At 49.8% G+C, this 16,747-nt stretch overlaps 1 protein-coding gene across 2 annotated transcripts; it reads right to left on the reverse strand.

Annotated features, from left to right (window-relative positions):
* Window positions 1-644: 644 nt before the first annotated feature.
* Window positions 645-16,546, reverse strand: RNF122 (ring finger protein 122). 2 transcript variants are annotated; one of them, XM_068532269.1, is made up of 6 exons: window positions 16,108-16,546; window positions 9,384-9,540; window positions 4,134-4,179; window positions 3,786-3,827; window positions 2,029-2,108; window positions 645-1,758 (listed from the first exon to the last, which is right to left on the reverse strand). In XM_068532269.1, exons 1-6 carry the CDS (start codon window positions 16,130-16,132, stop codon window positions 1,644-1,646), a joined length of 465 nt encoding a protein of 154 aa, XP_068388370.1. In that variant the 5' UTR covers window positions 16,133-16,546; the 3' UTR covers window positions 645-1,643. The 2 variants fall into 2 exon arrangements, with proteins under 2 accessions (XP_068388370.1, XP_068388369.1); XM_068532268.1 differs by having other exon boundaries at window positions 2,029-2,111.
* Window positions 16,547-16,747: the final 201 nt, after the last annotated feature.

Consider the following 16,747-nt stretch of genomic DNA (forward strand, 5'->3'; position numbering starts at 1 on the left):
GCGGGGCCCAACCACAGCCCAGCTGCTCCCTGCTTGTGATGGCCACGAAAATTGTTCCTGGCTCTCTCCATCCATTTTGCAAACCCACGATCAACTCAGCACCTTTAAGACGTTGACAGAGCACCGTTGGAGGGCATGGGTGCCAGATCTGAGTGCAGCTGGGAACATAAAAAGTTAACAATACTTCTAGATGTAGTACACAGGGTAGGACGAGTCAGTGATTATCAGCTAGTGGGTAAGAAAAAAAGTCTAATCAGAGAAAGAAATCAAGCCTCTATAGTAGCAATGTGGACCTTTCCTGTGTTAAGAGCTCAGTGGCTTGAATTACAAGGAGAATTCTATGAATGACAAGTCTTGGTAGCTGGAATGCTGTGGTGCCATACATCAGCTTTCTTTAAAAATATTCTAGAAATCCTGTGAATGAGCCTGGCTCAGTCAGGTCTTCAAGCATATTGATGTTAGTCCTAACCTATGCTGAACAGGTAATAATTAATACGAATTCTTCTTGTCAAGGATCAGGCAACTTTGTGCACATGTATGTCCGCTCTGAGCATGGGAAAGTGAGAAGAGGCAGCTCGAGAACTTTGTTCCCTCTGTTGGCAGAAAAGGGCCAACGGACACAAGCCACAACCACAGGCAAAAGGTTAGAGAAACTTGTTATTAAATTTAATTTGCTTTAAATACATACCTTTTTCCCACCCTCACCCACTTGGGGGAGGAACAGAAAACCCCTACCCCTTCCATTTGGGGGATTCCATGTATAAAGCCTGAGATGGTAAGGATGAAGTATAAAAATACTATTTACAAAGGGAAAGAGGGTGTCCACCGTGACCTTAATATCCAGACACCCCCATCCCCAGGCCCCCTTTTTGCTCCTTTAGAAAAAACCCCTGGGAATCCATTTGGGTGTAGACCAAGCCCTTCCTCTGGGGCGGTGGATACTCAAACCCCAACAGGGAATAGGAAGCTCTGAGATCAACCGAGGAACAGTGAACGGATAGCACCTCAGATCTAGGAGGGGCAGGGGGCTGCCCTCCACCCCCCTGTAGTCAGCAGGCCGGCCGGCCAGCCTTTGTTTCCATAGGTCCCATGTAAACATTGACTTTTCTTCTGTTCATCCCTGCTCCTTCCTATTTCCTACAGAGCCTCCCTCACTTCCACTGGAGGCACTTGGTTCCTCCATCTTTCCTTCCTTCCCTTCTAACCTTCCTCTGGAAGGAGTGGGGAGGGGGGCGGGGAGGTCACAGGTGGGGCAGAGCCCATCTCATCCCTTCTTCTAGGTCAGGGCAGCTTGTCCTCCTCAGGGGAACCCTCAAGGGGGTGTGCTCCAAGTTCATGGCCAAATAGGAATGGATTTCTTTTCCCAGAGCAGGGACAAGGCAGGCAGAGAGTCCAGTACCAGGATACAGTGGTCCTGATGGGCAAGACCATCAGAACTGAGTAGCAGGGAAGCAGGCTTCAGGAAGCAGAGAGGTGGGCAAGTCTAGTCTCACCCTGAGGCTGGAAGACCAGCCCTGCACGCCCGTCCCTCCAGGTGAGCATGCCCATCACCACCCGACAGTCTTGTTCACCGCAGCTTCGCGGAAGGACCAGGCACCCGCGAGGCTAGAGGTCTTCTCCAGGCCTTGGTATGGAGGCAGCACTCACACCAGCTCATCCAATAGGATCCCGATGCTCTGGGTGGCCTCTGAGGGACCAGCAATGGGCTTGTTACACATGGGGCAGACGCAGCGTACTTCCAGCCACTTCACCAGACACCTGCGGGCAAGAGACGACCTGTTTTTCCCTAGGAAGATACCAGTCTGCTCCAGCTGTCTTTTCATGGAGCCCAGCTGCCTCTCAGGACAAGAACCTCTCTACCCTCACCCTGGTCTAACCCCTCTGGCTTGCCTGGTGTCCAGACGGGATGAAGGGCATCACCGGCAAAGGGTAGATGGGAGGGGTCGGGATGGGAGGCTCTGGAAGATGCTCTCTGCTTCTTTCTTTCCAAGCCACCCCGGGACACACATCCCCACTGGGGACACTTACTTGCGGTGAAAGGCATGTTGGCATGAGAGCACACCCAGATCATCCTTCCCCTTGAAGTCTTCCAGACAGACTGCACAGGTCTGCTGTGGGAAGAAGGGGGCCGCGTGAGAGGAGAATGGGGGAGAGCCTCACTCCTCCATCCTGAATACCCAGCACCTCATCCTCACCCAAGAGAGAACTCACCCTGGCAGGGCGGTAGCCATGAACCACAGGGGACCGCCTTAGATTTAAGTCGACCCAAATAAGAGGAAATTCAACATTTAGTTCCTCAGTCACACTAGCCACATTTCAAGTGCTCAGCAGCTGAGAAGTGGCTAGTGGTCCCCACACCGGATGGTCAGATAGAGAGCATTTTCTATCCTCAGATTTCCACTGGGCAGTGCTGTTATAGAGGAATCTTTTTTTTTTTTTTTAAACTGAAGTATAGTTGAATTACAATGTTGTGTTAACTTCTGCTGTACAGCAAAGTGACTCAGTTATACATATATATGTTTTTTCATATTCTTTTCCATTATGGTTTATTATAGGATATTGACTATAATAGTTCCCTGTGCTATACAATAGGACCTTGTTGTTTATCCATTCTCTGTATCATAGTTTGCACCTGCTAATCCCAAGCTCCCAATCCATCCCTCCCCTACCCCCCTTCCCCTTGGCAAGCACAGGTCTGTTCTTTACGTCTGTGAGTCTGTTTCTGTTTCATAGATAAGTTCATTTGTGTCATATTTTAGATTCCACATATAAGTGATATAACATGGTGTTTCTCTTTCTCTTTCTGACTTACCTTATTTAGGAGGATAATCTCTAGGTCCACCCATGTTGCTGTAAAGAGCGTTATTTCATTCTTTTTTATGGCTGAGTAGTTATGATTTTTAAGCCTTTCTAGCCTAGGACCTTTGGTGAGGGGGCACTTATCAGTAACTAAAGGATGGGGGTCTGGTGTATGGTTTACATTCTTTAAATCCAGCCTTACATCCCAATATATTATAACCCCTTCGATCCCAGCTGAATTACTCTTCTGGAGGAGAGCTAAAGAAACACTGGAACTTGTGGACATCATGACAGTGGACCCCAAAAAGAGGGATGAAATGAGGCCACGTCCAGGCAGAGTCTTGTGTGTAGTGAGACCTGTGATCCTCCCCACTCAGACAACCACACACACGCTCTCTGCAGGAGTGTCCATGGTTATGGAAGGAAGTCTTGGGAAATGAGTTAGGTGACCCCAAAGGCATAGGTGGGAAAGGAAGAGGAAATGGTGTAGTCCTAAAGGAGTCAGAGTTGAGGGGCCCCAGGGAGTGGGTGTGATGGGGGAGGGGAGGGGAATGGAGGGAAACAGGGAAGAACCTCAGGGCTGGACACACGCATCAGATCCACAGTCACTAGGACAGAGCATACACAAAGGTAACCTCTTTCAGACCAAGACCTGGGGGGGTCTGAGCAGGGGAAAGTTGCTGAAATCTGGCATGGAGTGGTCTTACCGTCTTCCCCATTAAGATTATGCCTAGTGGGCTTCCTGGGGCCATGCGTCACTCCATATATCCAAACCCTTTTGTGATCCTTTTGTTTTCTCCCTGCGCTGGTTCAGTTCCAGACATAACGGATTCTGCATATTGATCACCTCCTGGGATGAGTTTTATTTGGCCCAAGGAAATAGGAAGGCAGGGACTAAAAAGGTTCCTGAAAGGTCAGGCTGAGATTGCTGGAGAAGGTTTGCCTTACCCGCTGGGCACTCCCACGACCTGTCCCAATGCACTCACCCCATATAACTGTAACTTCTTGGCATCACCTTTAAGCACCACCTGGGGAAAAAAGGGGAGGCCTGGTATCAGGAGCAACCAAACACAGGGGCCAGGTGGTATCAGCCACCAAGGAAGGGAGCGAGTCTCTGGCCCCGCACAGGAGTGCCCCCGTGACCCTCCCGTGAAGGAGGAGGGCTTTGGGCCCTGCCTGGGCCCAGCCAGACTTGAGGACAGGGAAAGGAGTTAGCCTCAGAGGGGACCAGAGGGGAGGCCAGGCCAGCTTAAACCCGCTCTCTCCCCGCACCCCCTCCCCAAGCAGGGCTAATAGTGGATGAAGTCTCGGGGCAACACGTAGACTTTATTTACCTCTTTATATCCGTACCGTTCGCTCTGTGCCTGGTTCCGGAGTTTGCTGGGGAAGCAAGAAAGAGGGGAGAGAAGAGGTCATTATGTCTTTGCACAAACAGCCATTCAGAGCAGGAGAGGCCGGCCGACTGCTTGGGGCGTCCTTCTGGGGGTGGGGAGGTGTGCTTCCCATAGACACACGGAGTATGCACGGCGCCCTCTGCAGGTCACCAGACTGGGTTAAAGACTCAAGACTCTTACTCAGGTTCAACTGCCTCAAAACTCACTGCCAGCTCCCCCAGATTGGGGGCGTCTCTGCAGAGCACCCTAATATTGAGTTGGCCAAAAAATTCGTTCGGGTTTTTCCATATGATGTGATAGGAAAACCCGAACGAACTTTTTGGCCAACCCATAGTTCATTCACCCTCCCTGCTGTCTCTGGTAGGTCACCTCCTTCAGGCTTCCCAAATATACAGATCAACCATCTGCTTGCTGACTGTACAGAAGTTAGATTTTTTTTTTTTTTTTTTTTTGGCCGTGCCACACAGCTTGCAGGATCTCAGTTCCCTGACCAGGGACTGAACCCACGCCCTCGGCAGTGAAAGCACGGCGTCCTAATCACTGGACCACGAGGGAATTCCCAGAAGTTAGATATTCTTAAGAGGGACATTTCCACCAAGCCAGGGCAGCAGGATAAAGTCTGTTGAGCCTGGGGAATTTTCCACTCAGAGAACACAAGTATTCTGGAACCAGAGCACACGCCTTCCCCACTTCACAGCACCAGGCCAACACAGGCAATCCCTTCTTTGTTTTCCTCTTTTTGTTTCAAGCTGGTGGCCCGCATACAACCGGACTCTCAATGGCCAAAACACAATGGCCAGAACACGCCGTTACTAATGGCAGGAGCATAATTGTGATGGAGGATTTGCTACGCCTGATCTCTGCACCAATTCCAAACAACTTCCAGAGGGAGAGACGTCCCTTTTTGCAGATGAGGAACACGGCGTCCAAAGAAGTTAAGTAACTTGCCCAAATGCCAGAGCTGGCTGGCAGCAGAGTCTGGATTTGAATCAAAGTCGATCTGATGACAGAGGCCGAGCTCTTCAACACACACTGTGGCCTGCTTCACCAATTAGGTGGCACATACCATGGTCCTGAGAATATGAGATGGTTTTGGGAAACACCCTTTCATCAACAAGCCTCCGACTCTGAATGGCTTACTATGCAGATGGCTGGGACCATGATTACACATTGATCATAATTATTATTTTTTTTTCTGTTTTATTTTCAGTGAGGGAAACCTTCTGAATTGCGCAGGGAGCTCTATGGCCTCCTGTACTTGGGAACTAGATGGGGCTTTCTCTCCCACGGATCATTTCAACCAAAGAGCTGTGTTATTGGAAGGAAACATCAGAAAACCACCAGGTTAGGTAGGATAGGGGTAGCAAACCACGGCCTCCTGAGAGCCAAATCCAGCTGACTGCTTGCTTCATAGGGCCTAGAAGCTAAGAAAGGTACTTATTCTTAAATGGCTGATAGCAGGAATCAAAAGAATATTTCATGCCATGTTAAAATTATATGAAACTCAAGTTCAATGCCTATAAAATTTTACTGGGGCAGAGCCACGTTATACTGGGTTGGACCAAAAGTTCATCCAGGGGTTTCCACATCTTACAGAAAAACCCGATCTTTTTTTGGCCAACCCAATAGCTTATGTACCGTCTATGGCTGCTTCTGCACAGTAGGTCTGGGTGGTTCAGACAGAGATCATATGACCCGCAAAGCCTATAATATCTGGCCTTTTGCAGAAAAAGATTGCTGGCCTGAGTTAGAGGAAGAGAATCTCCAATCACGAGCCTCAGTCGAAGGGAGCGAGGTAAGATGCCCCAAGAGCAACACCGAGATGCTGGAACCAGAGCGAAGGTGGGTGCAGAAGGTCTGGAACAGCCGTGCCTCATGCATAGCCAGGGGACAGATTAAGATCGGGCTGCCGCCACTTCCATGGCTCCTAACAGGAGGTCAGGGGACAGGTGGGGCGGGTGTCCCCCTGCCTTGGTCTGAGGGTGGCATCGGACAGTTTCTGGTCATTGGAGGGTTGGGCTAAGGGCCTAACCAGGGCTTGCACCGTTCCACCCTTACCTTTGCACTTTCATATATACACTGTGTCCCCACTTCCAAATGAGAGGGGCGGGGAAGGATGTACCCAAAGCTTAAGTGATCAAGTGCGACCTGCCTGACACTGGGTTAACCTGGGGAAGAAAGAAAGTGATCGCATCGCCGGGGTGCTCACAGCCGCCTTCTGAGGGAGACACTGTTGCTCTGTTAGCAGGTATGCACAGAGTAAATAAGGAAGTGGTGAGGAGTCCACTTCCTGACTCAGAGCGAGGGGTTGTCCATCTCTTGAGCCTCGCCTGCCTCGCCTGCAACATGGCTACACCTACGGAGTACGTGCAGGGCCTTTCTGCTTGCTGTGTCGTAGGGTGCCTGAGATGCCCTCCTTCTCCACCCTCGGCCCTTCCATCTGCCTGGCTCCCTTTAATGGTCTCACCTGAGGATCCTCCAAAAGCCTGACTCTTAGAGCCTAAGACTATCTGTCGGAACAGTCAAGCGCTTCAGGGCCACATTCTATATTCACTCTGCATATAGATTTCCATATCAGGAAGGTATAGATTGTGATGAAATGGGGCCAAAAGGGTTGCAAGGGAAACAAAGCAAAAAGCAGAGATCCTGGGCCATCCCAGCAGGGGACGGAGTGCCAACAACTCTGGACAGGTGGCCTTCTCAGCTGTTGGCTGAGCAAAGCAACTAAAAATACCCTGAATTCAATGAGACCATTTCTAGCCGCTGCCAGTGGGCTCTCCCCAGCTTTTCCCTTTTGCAACAAACAATGCAGCCAGGTCCTGAAAATAATGGTTCCTTTCCTGCCCAGTTGTACTTCACGGGCCCCTCCATCCTGTGTAGGGCAGAGATCAGCTCCTGTGGTCGGGGGTTGGGAGTCAGGGAGACAGAGAGAGGGGGAGCTGGGGAGCAGAGGCTGGCCTTGGCCGATGAGCTCGCCAGGTCAGGAGGGGGGTCACGGGCCTATTTTGGCTGAGGAGGAAACCGAGAAGCAGGGAGAGGAAGTGGCTTCTGTGCTTGTGTGTCTTTCTATATATAGACACTCCCAGGCTGCCACATGCCAGCAAGCCAGGGTCAAACTGGCTTCGGGCAGGCTGCAGGACAGAGGGCAGGGTGGCAAAGGGGCAGATTACTGCAGGAGGAACAGGTGGCGCCGAGCAGCCCCGCAGTGGGGAAAGCTTCTGGTATCATGTGGTTGCAGCTCTGTTCTTTAACTCCAGCCAAACAAAAAATAAATCAGCCATACCCAGAGCTCCCAGCCCGTCCTTCTGCAGGACCACGATCTCTAGCTGCAAGGGGGTGGCCATGGATGCCACAGCTGTTCCCATTCAAGGAAGAGAAATCAGAGAAGACCAACATCTAGAATCTGAAAGACTCTCCCTAATTGTCATCAGACTAGCTCACCTCTCCATCTTCCTGGATATAGGACCTGCAGCAGATCTTTTACTGTCTGAGCATGCATTTCCTCATTTATGAAGCAGAAGCAGGCTGATACCGAAACTGGAGGCAAGTTCTGAGGACTAAGTAAGCTAAATGTTTTACAAAATGCTGACCATGATGCCTGGCACACAGAAGGTACCTGGTAAAGAGTAGCTAAAACCCTAAGATCACACCTATTAGTGGCAGCATCAGGAAATGAAGCCCGGTCACCCACATACTGGCTCAGAGTGATTTTGTAGATTTTCTTCTCTTGACCACGTTTGCAGCCTGGCATGGGTGTGCCTCTGTGTGTGTGTGTGCAGGGGCCGAACAGAGTTGGTTTTACAGCCTCCTGCCAGCGTCACACAAAAATCTTTGCTATGTCTCCATCTTCCGTCTCTGGGGAGTTGCATAAATTGCTTCATATGGGGAGAGCGCAGTGGTTGGTGGTCAGGAAGAAGAAAGAGTTTGCAGAAGAAAACTTAGGCTTGGGGAAAGGGGAGGGGTGGTGAGATACAGGAAATCTACCCTCACTTACTAATTAGATGCAAATTTTAGACTCTACCTCTTCTGCAAAGACTTGTAAGTGGAAAATTTCAGTCCTGGGGACTTTCTAAAGTCCTGAGAAAGAAGGAGCCCAAGGTAGTGGATGGGGAGTACAAGACAGCAGGGCCCACGGGCACCTCCCCTTCTTAAGAGGGAGCTCCTCCAGCCCGAGGAATCCGGACAAGTATCTACTTTCCCTCTAGCCTCCTGCCAGGTGAAGCACTCAAACCCACTGGGACATCTCAGTGGGGAACAGGAACTCCTTTTTCCTTTGTCTTAATTTAATCTTCTTAGGTGATTTGATCAGACGCCAGCCTAGACCCCAGCTGACATCCGTCTACCCAGGCGTTGGGTGATCATGTGTTTGTGTATGTGGGGTTGTGTGGCTTGGTTATCACAATGGCTCTCAGGACCATTAGCACATTCTAATGGTCAGGGGTGTCCAGTGTTCCCCAAAGCACAAGACAGTCCCATACAATGAGGAATTGTAAATACCAGTAGGGCACCCTAGTCAGAATCACTACTGTATTTTCCACTCTGAATACCAGGCATGCCCCACATTTTTTTTTTTTTTTTCCTGCCCCACATTTTTGATAGAAAACAGCCACCAGTTCCCTTGTCTGCAAGTGAAGAAAACAGTTCCTGGAGCTTGGCTAGCACTGCCACGCTCAAGAAGTGATGGTTTTCAGTTTTTTCTCTCTCAAACATAAGAGCTTACAAGGCAGAACAAACAAGCAGCTCTGCAGACACCAGCTTGCTAATATTAGCATCTGGAGGGATGACAGCAGGATTTCCCAGGAGGGCAGAGGATCATGACATTGGTGTAATGATGCCTCCCATCCCTGGCCATCCAGAGAGTGTGAATGGGCGGAGAGAGACGGCTAGGGACCACTGATGATATTACTTGGACAGTCATTCTAGGCAACCTGAGAATAACTGGCCAAAGGGTGGGAATGCAGCCTGACCCATGCTGACTTTATATGTTCTCCAACAACGTGATAGGCTGATGTAAATAGAAACACCAGGCCTCAGGGGCCCAGCCAGGGGCAGGACTAAGTCCTGTCCTCAAAGAAGCAGCCCCGGCTGGAGGCTGGTGACTCTGTGACCGGAGCCTTGCTCAGTTCACCCTCCCCATGGCCGCCGCCTCCTAGACTCCCCCAACCCCAGGTCAGCCAGCAAGCCACCCACCTGATAAAATAGCAGCAGAAGATGAGGCTGAGCATGAAGACGAAGATGCCTGTGCCGAAGATGACCATGTAGATGTTGAGGGGAAGGTCTTGGAAACTGATGGGTGGCATCGAGCAGGACTTGTTGGTGCTCACCAGTCCCAGGCCGCAGAAACACCCTGCAAAGAACAGGGAGGGAAAGTATTACGACAGTGGGAAATTTACCATCGGGGCCACTCTGTGTGAGCAAGGACGCAGGGAGAAATGGCAAACCTCTGACTCGGGGGCTTACTTTTTTTTTTTTTTTTTTTTAAATTGGAGTAGAGTTGATTTACAATGTAGTGTTAGTTGCTGGTGTACAGCAAAGTGATTCAGTTATACATATACATATATTCTTTTTCATATTCTTTTCCATGATGGTTTATTACAGAATATTGAATATAGTTCCCTGTGCTATACAGTAGGTGCTTGTTGTTTATCTATTTTATATACAGTAGTTTGTATCTGTTAATCCCAAACTCCTAATTTACCCTTCCCTGATTCCCTTTCCCCTTTGGTAACCATGTTTGTTTCTGTGTCTGTGAGTCTGTTTCTGTTTTGTAAATAAGTTCACTTGTATCATATTTTAGATTCCACATACAGGTGATATCATATGCTATTTGTCTTTCTCTGACTTACTTAGTATGATCATCTCTAGGTCCATCCATGTTGCTGCAAATAGTGTTATTTCATTCTTTTTTATGGCTGAGTGATATTCCATTATGTATATATACCACATCTTCTTTATCCATTCATCTGTGGATGGAGACTTGGATTGCTTCCATGTCTTGGCTATTGTAAGTACTGCTGCTGTGAACATTAGGGTGCATGTATCTTTTCGAATTAGAGTTTTCTCCAGATATATGTCCAGGAGTGGGATTGCTGGATCATATGGCTATTTTTAGTTTTTTAAGGAACCTCCATACTGTTTTCCGTAGTGGCTGCACCAATTTACATTCCAGGGGCTTATATCTGTACCCTAGTTCCAACACTTACTAGCTACATCATCTTGGGTAAATTATTTAACCAATCTACGAAATGGGATCATACACACAGTACTTAAACCAGCATCCCCATCTAGGGGATCAAGGATTCAGGCAATGGGCGGAAAATGGAAAACTCACTTCCATCAGGGAGAAGCCTATACAGTGCAGTAGCAAAATGAAGAGCCTTAGGTGAGGAAAGGTACACTTGGGCTCCAATCCCACCTCTCCCTAGCTATGTGACCTTTAGGAAATTACCTCGCTAAGCTCCACTTTGTCACAGGAAAACAAGCAATGTGCAGAGAGGACCGAAAACGATGGTGTAAGAAATACGCTTTGTAAATTGCAAAGTGCAGTTGCAAAGGTCATTTGTCACTATTAAGCTACCTGCTCCAGAAGCCAAACTGCACCAGGACCAGAATAGAAATTGCTCACTCTGAGGCTGGGCCAGCATTCCAGAAAGGGGCAGGGGGTGAGGGCTGGGAGCTACAGCTAACTTTTACTGGCCACCTTCCCCCTTTCTACTCAAAGCCTTGCCGTGCAGTCCCCTAATGGCAGTGGCATCCCCAGAGCTCGTCAGAAATGCAGACTCTCCGGCCCACCCCCACTGAAATGAATCAGAATCTGTTACAGTTTAACAAGGTCCCTTTAGCTTGGGAAGCACTGGTGGCCACTGGATGCTTCCCTTTCTCACATGACTCAGGGGTAAATCCTGATTGGTCCAAAGGTGGTAATCACCTTGTCCTTGCCAGGGGTTTGGTTTTGGGGTATGTATGTGACAGGGCTCTGGCTGAAGAAACAAAGAGCAGGTCTGTTGGAAAAGACAAGATTTTCTTTTTTTGGGGGGGGGAGTCACATCTCTCCAAAACACCTGGAAGGGTGGCAGCCAAGTTATAGCTGGAAAGAGAGAAGTTCAATATCAAGCTGGTGGCAGAGAGGACAAGGAAAGAAGAAAGATGTTGTCAGTTGAGTTGCTGGATTAAGCAATCCTAGAGCCACTATCTTGGGACTGCTGGTTCTGAGAATTAGTAAATTTTCTATCATGTTTATAAAGAAAGAAAGAAAAAAAAAGATAGGATTTAACCACAAGCCAGTTGAGTGTTTTTTCCTGTTTGCAGGCAAAAAATATCAATGATCTGAAAGGTAAGCCTCAAACTCTTGGATTTCAGAAAGTGCTGGGACAAGAAGGCTAGACTTTACCATACACCTGCTATCACCCAAGCACATTCTCATGCTATAACTTAACCTTTGTAATAAGGCCACTGTGAAATGTTACTCCCCACCCCGCCATGGGGAAAAAAGACTCAATCATCATTAAACAATGTGTCTACAGTCAAACAGCTAAGAAGGCCTGGTTTCAAAGCCCTCTGGGGAATTCCCTGGTGGTTCAGTGGTTAGGACTCCATGCTTTCACTGCCGAGGGCGCGGGTTCAATACCTGGTCAAGGAACTGAGATCCTGCGAGGTGTGAGGGGTGGGTGAACCTCTAGACTCAAGCCCTCAATGTGGGTTTTAAGTACTTTCCTGACATCGTGGTTAGGAGCCAGACCACCATTAATACACTTTGGAATCCTACACCGTAATTAGCGAAGCGACCCCAACTCAGCGGAAGACTGGCTTGAAAGACTGGAGTCATCTTTGACCTCATACATCTCAGCCCTCCTCATCCCCGGGATCAATCTAGTGATCGATATAATGAACCTCCCTCCAAATCTCTTTCAGATTGTGTGCCAACTGTACTGCCAAGTCTCTATTCCAGACAGACTTGGAGCCCAATTCTACTCCAAGTGCCTATTAATTGATGTCTAGTCCCTCCTCTAATTTAGCCCACATGTCTGACATTTCCTTCCACTTGTTTTCTAACATGTGTTTCCCAGACTCATGACTGGCTTCAAGTCCTCCTAAACACGCGTGCACTGGGTCCCCTCTTTACTGCCCTGACTCAGTATCCTCCAGCATCACCCCAGGTGGGCCAGCCTCCTCTCTAATTCTTGCCCATCTCTGTCTTCAGCTGCCTCCACACCTTTGTTCATGAAGCTTTCTCTGCCTGAAACTCCCTCTCCTTCCCCAAAGTCCCCCAAACCTGGTCTTTGTGATATTCCAGGGACTCCCCCACCCCGAAATCTATAGTGCTCACAGCCTGTATCACGTGTTCCGGCTCTGGCACACTCCGTAACTGTCTTATGTTGCCCCACTGTTCCTAGAATCAACTTCATTTAACTCGAACAGGCATTAAGCAGTGATTACATGACAAGTACCACAACAGACATTGAAGATAAAAAAGCAAAGAAGAAAGACAAGATGATTTTATCATCTAGGGAAGAAGACAGACACAAAGGTTTTCACCATACAAAGTGAGGCCCATAGTAGAGGTGTGATTATATACAATCCTGAGATCAGAGATGAGGAGTTCTAACAAGCCTGAGTGCTCCTAGGTCTAAGGACAGCGACGTGGACTTTTGTACATTCTCCAGTGCCTACCCTCGTGTTTGGCTTGTTTTCAATAACTGGTTAACAGATAAATAACTCCTGATTTTTCTCAAGACGATCTGGTCATCTTGGCAAAAGCTCTCACTTCAAAGTAAGGAGACTGAAGTTTGGGAAAATTGCCCAGAAACTGCCCTCAGCTAACAGATGACCAGTCAACCAACAAGTACTGCTGCTGGCTTGATTTACACACTGACCTAGACACTGTGGGGAAACAAAAAGTAAAAGTAGTTCTTATCCTGAAAGACTTTTTGGCTAAAGTTGGAAAAAAATTAATTCGCTACTAAACTTTGCTCAGCCCTTGCTTCTGAGCCTCCAGCTTGGGTTAGAAAGTTCTCACCACCCCTTCACCCTCCACTTAAATATTTGATCTCTGTGGGCCAAAGGAGATCAATTTTCCATGAAGACATCATGGTGGGCTGGCCAGGGAGGGACAATTTTCCGTCTACTCGAAAAGGGCCTTTGGGCTTCTCTTCCATGGAACTCTGTCCTCAATGCCAAGAGGTTTTCTTCCCCACCAGGCACATCTCCCTAATCCCTGTCTCATCAATTGTTGATGCTGTAAGAGGGTCTAACCCTCAACCTGCCTTTGCTCTCCACGCACCTTTTATGAGCTGGATCCTGGCATCTTTAGGTTCCCAAAGAACTTCACTGGGTTCCCTGTTCTGGGAACTTGCACAGCAATGGCCATAGCAAATACAGAGGGTTTACATGTATTCACTCTGGGGGCACTCTGGCCTCAGCACTTTATCAGTTTATCTTGACCAGGTTATCTTGCTGAAAGAAGCTTCCCCTGGGGCTCCAGGATTGAGTCAGTGAGTTTGGGACTTTCTGTGATAAAGAAGTATGGGTGAGAAGAGCTTCATAGCTGAGAAGAGATGGTCCATTTGCTTGCATTCTGATTAAAAAGAAGTGAGAAAAGTATACCTTGGGCTAAAAACTGACAGTGGAGTAGTTTTTCCTCTAAACTTATAAGGACAGAATACCAACCCCAGGAAAGAGGGGCTTTAGATATTTTTCACAAAGGTGTGGGGAGGAGGATTGCTTCTTCACTGGAGTCAGAACAGTCATTTCTCTGTCACTTTAAGAAGTGACAAGAGGGACTTCCCTGGTGGTGCAGTGGTTAAGAGTCCGCCTGCCAGTGCAGGGGACATGGGTTTGAGCCCTGCTCCCGGAAGATCCCACATGTCGCGGAGAAACTAAGCCCGTGCGCCACAACTACTGAGCCTGCGCTCTAGAGCCTGTGAGCCACAACTACTGAGCCTGCGCTGTAGAGCCCGCATGCTTAGAGCCCGTGCTCTTCAACAAGAGAAGCCACCCCAATGAGAAGCCCGGGCACCGCAACTAGAGAAAGCCTGCACGCAGCAACGAAGAACCAATGCAGCCAAAAATAAATAAATTAATTTTTAAAAAAACTATTAAAAAAAAAAAAAAGAAGTGACAAGAACAGGGAACTATATTCAGTATCCTGTGATAAACCGTAATGGCAAAGAATATAAAAAAAGGAATGTCTATATGTGTAATAACTGAGTCACTTTGCTGTACAGCAGAGATGGACACAACATTGTAAATCAGCTACACTTCAGTAAACGAAAAAAATTGAAAAAAAAGAAGTGAAAAGAAACAACACTGTAAATCAACTATACTTCAATAAAAATTACATAAATTAAAAAAAAAAAAAAAAAAGAAGTGAAAAGATAAAGCAGCAAATCCTCTGCTGGTCTAAACCCTCACAGGAAAGGGGGCTGCCCAGAAGAACCACCTTGGTTCTTCTCCTTAAGTCTGTTCCATTGTTTCCGCCGACCTATGAAAGCCTTGACATCAGAATGTTTCGTGTCTGAGCAGCGGGCCGGGAGCTGGAGTGACGTCAAGAGAAGGGCTGGCCAAGAAAGACCAGTGGATCTGGGAAATGCTTCTCCTTCCCAGCCAACAGGAATCTTTCCCAGATGCTGGGATGCACCGTCCTTCCTCACCCCACCCCCTCGTCCCCACTCCAGCAATGCTGCCTATCACACACACTGCTTGGTTCATTTTCAGGAAATCAGATCCTACCAGCAAGAGGAAGAGGGGGATGGGGGCCCCCTTATACACATGCTGCCCAAACCCTGCCTTAAAACAAAAGCCTCTTGAAATAATTAATGCAAGATCTGGCAAGAGTCTGCTCTCAAGAATGGATTTTTTTTTTCCCCCTAACTAGCCAGCCTACCCTACTCAGGGATAAGGCCTGCTGCTTTGGTCCCCCCCGGTCCCCTTCCGCCTTTCACCAGAAGAAGTGCCTCCGCCGCGCTTCCCCCTTTCACCAGAAACTCTCCAAGCTTTAGAACAACGCAGTCAAGATTCTAGGGCCACTGGAGGGTATTAAGAGCCAAAGTTTTGAACTGACGCGCCCAGAAGGGCCCTCTTTTCAGGTAGTCTGGGCGAGGAACCAGACCCAAGCCCAACCTCTACGCATCACCTGAACCGCTAAAAGCCTCAGGTGGGATGAATTTAGCATCACCCAGGCCGGGGTGGGAGGGGTGATCGGGTCTGGAGGCGCTGCCACCGCCGAGGCACAGGAGCTAGTACTGTGGTCTGGTCTTGGGGCCCGTGAGCACAGCTCCCCAGGCAAGCCCTGCTCTCAAGGGTAGCCGGGCGCCGAAAACTCTGCAAGGCTTTATCAATCCAATAAAGCCACGCTCATTAGTCCGGCGTCTTCCACCGTCACAAAGCCCCCTAAGCCGCCGGTGCGAAGCCAACAAAGGCGCAGAGGAAGCCGCCCCGGCGCGCCGCCCCGCACGCCGCACTGTATACATATTTAAAATAGCCTGAAAAGTTTCAGGCCAGGAACTTGAGCTCCCTCTAGGAGATCCGAGCCCGAGCGCGGATTTAATTCTCCTCCGACAACCACAACAAAGAACAGAGTTTGAGCGCACAAAGGCAAGGGAAGGGGGTAGGAGTGCGAAGCCGCCACACAAAGGCCGGGAACCCCTCGGCTCCCACGCCCCCCCCCGCCCCGCCTGCCCGCCGCCAGCTCAAGAGATCCTTCCCAGCCCTGGAGTTAAACCTGAATTTTTTTTTTTCCCCCAAATTCCGCGGTGTGTGGAGCAGAGTCGGGCGCCAGGACGCCTCCCCGCCGGTCCCGTTTCAGGAAAAACTTGGCTCGAGAGGGAGAACGAGCCCTCGGATATGAAGCCTGGCGCCCCGCTCTCCGCGTCTCCGGCCGGCTCCGCGCCCCTCGCCCTCCCGGCCCGGGACTCACCGTTACACCACTGGAATGGGTGCATCAATGAACTCTCGGCTGGCTTCCTCGGGCGAACGAACGCAGGCGGCGGGTCTGGCAGGCGGGGTGGGCGCGCCGGCTGGCGGGGTCGCAGGAGGGGCGGATGCGGTGCGCGGCAGCCGCCTTCCTCTGCAAGTCGAACTCCCTCCGCAGCGGGGGGCTTCGGCGAGGTGGGTTTTAGAGCAACAAAGAGGAAAGAAGAGAAAACAAACAGAAAGGCCCCCGGATCAAAGCACCGCGGAGGAAAGGCAGGAAGGGCCCCGGGGCTGGTGGGGGGCGGGGAGCTGCGGGGCGCCGCAGGGCCTGGTGGAGGCGCCCGGTGGGCAGAGGAGGGAAAAGCCTTAGCGCGAGGCGCGATCCAGTTGCCTGGGCGCAGAGGGGAGAAGCCAGGGACTTCGAAACTGACACGGTGCGCGCACGCCCCCCTCCCTTATACTCCCCCTCCCCCTGCCCCGGGAAACTCCGCCCCCCCGCCGTCACCCGCCCTCTGGCCAATGGGAGCCTTTCTCTGGTCCCCGGGCATTATTTGCAGGTCTGCCCGGATCGGAGGGTGGGGAGCATCTTTGCTCCTCGGGCGCCTTCCCCCTTCACCTTCCCAGTCCTCGGGATACTTGAGTCG

The sequence above is a fragment of the Eschrichtius robustus genome, chromosome 21 (genome assembly GCF_028021215.1).
Source record: "Eschrichtius robustus isolate mEscRob2 chromosome 21, mEscRob2.pri, whole genome shotgun sequence".
In the NCBI taxonomy this organism is placed as follows: domain Eukaryota; kingdom Metazoa; phylum Chordata; class Mammalia; order Artiodactyla; family Eschrichtiidae; genus Eschrichtius; species Eschrichtius robustus.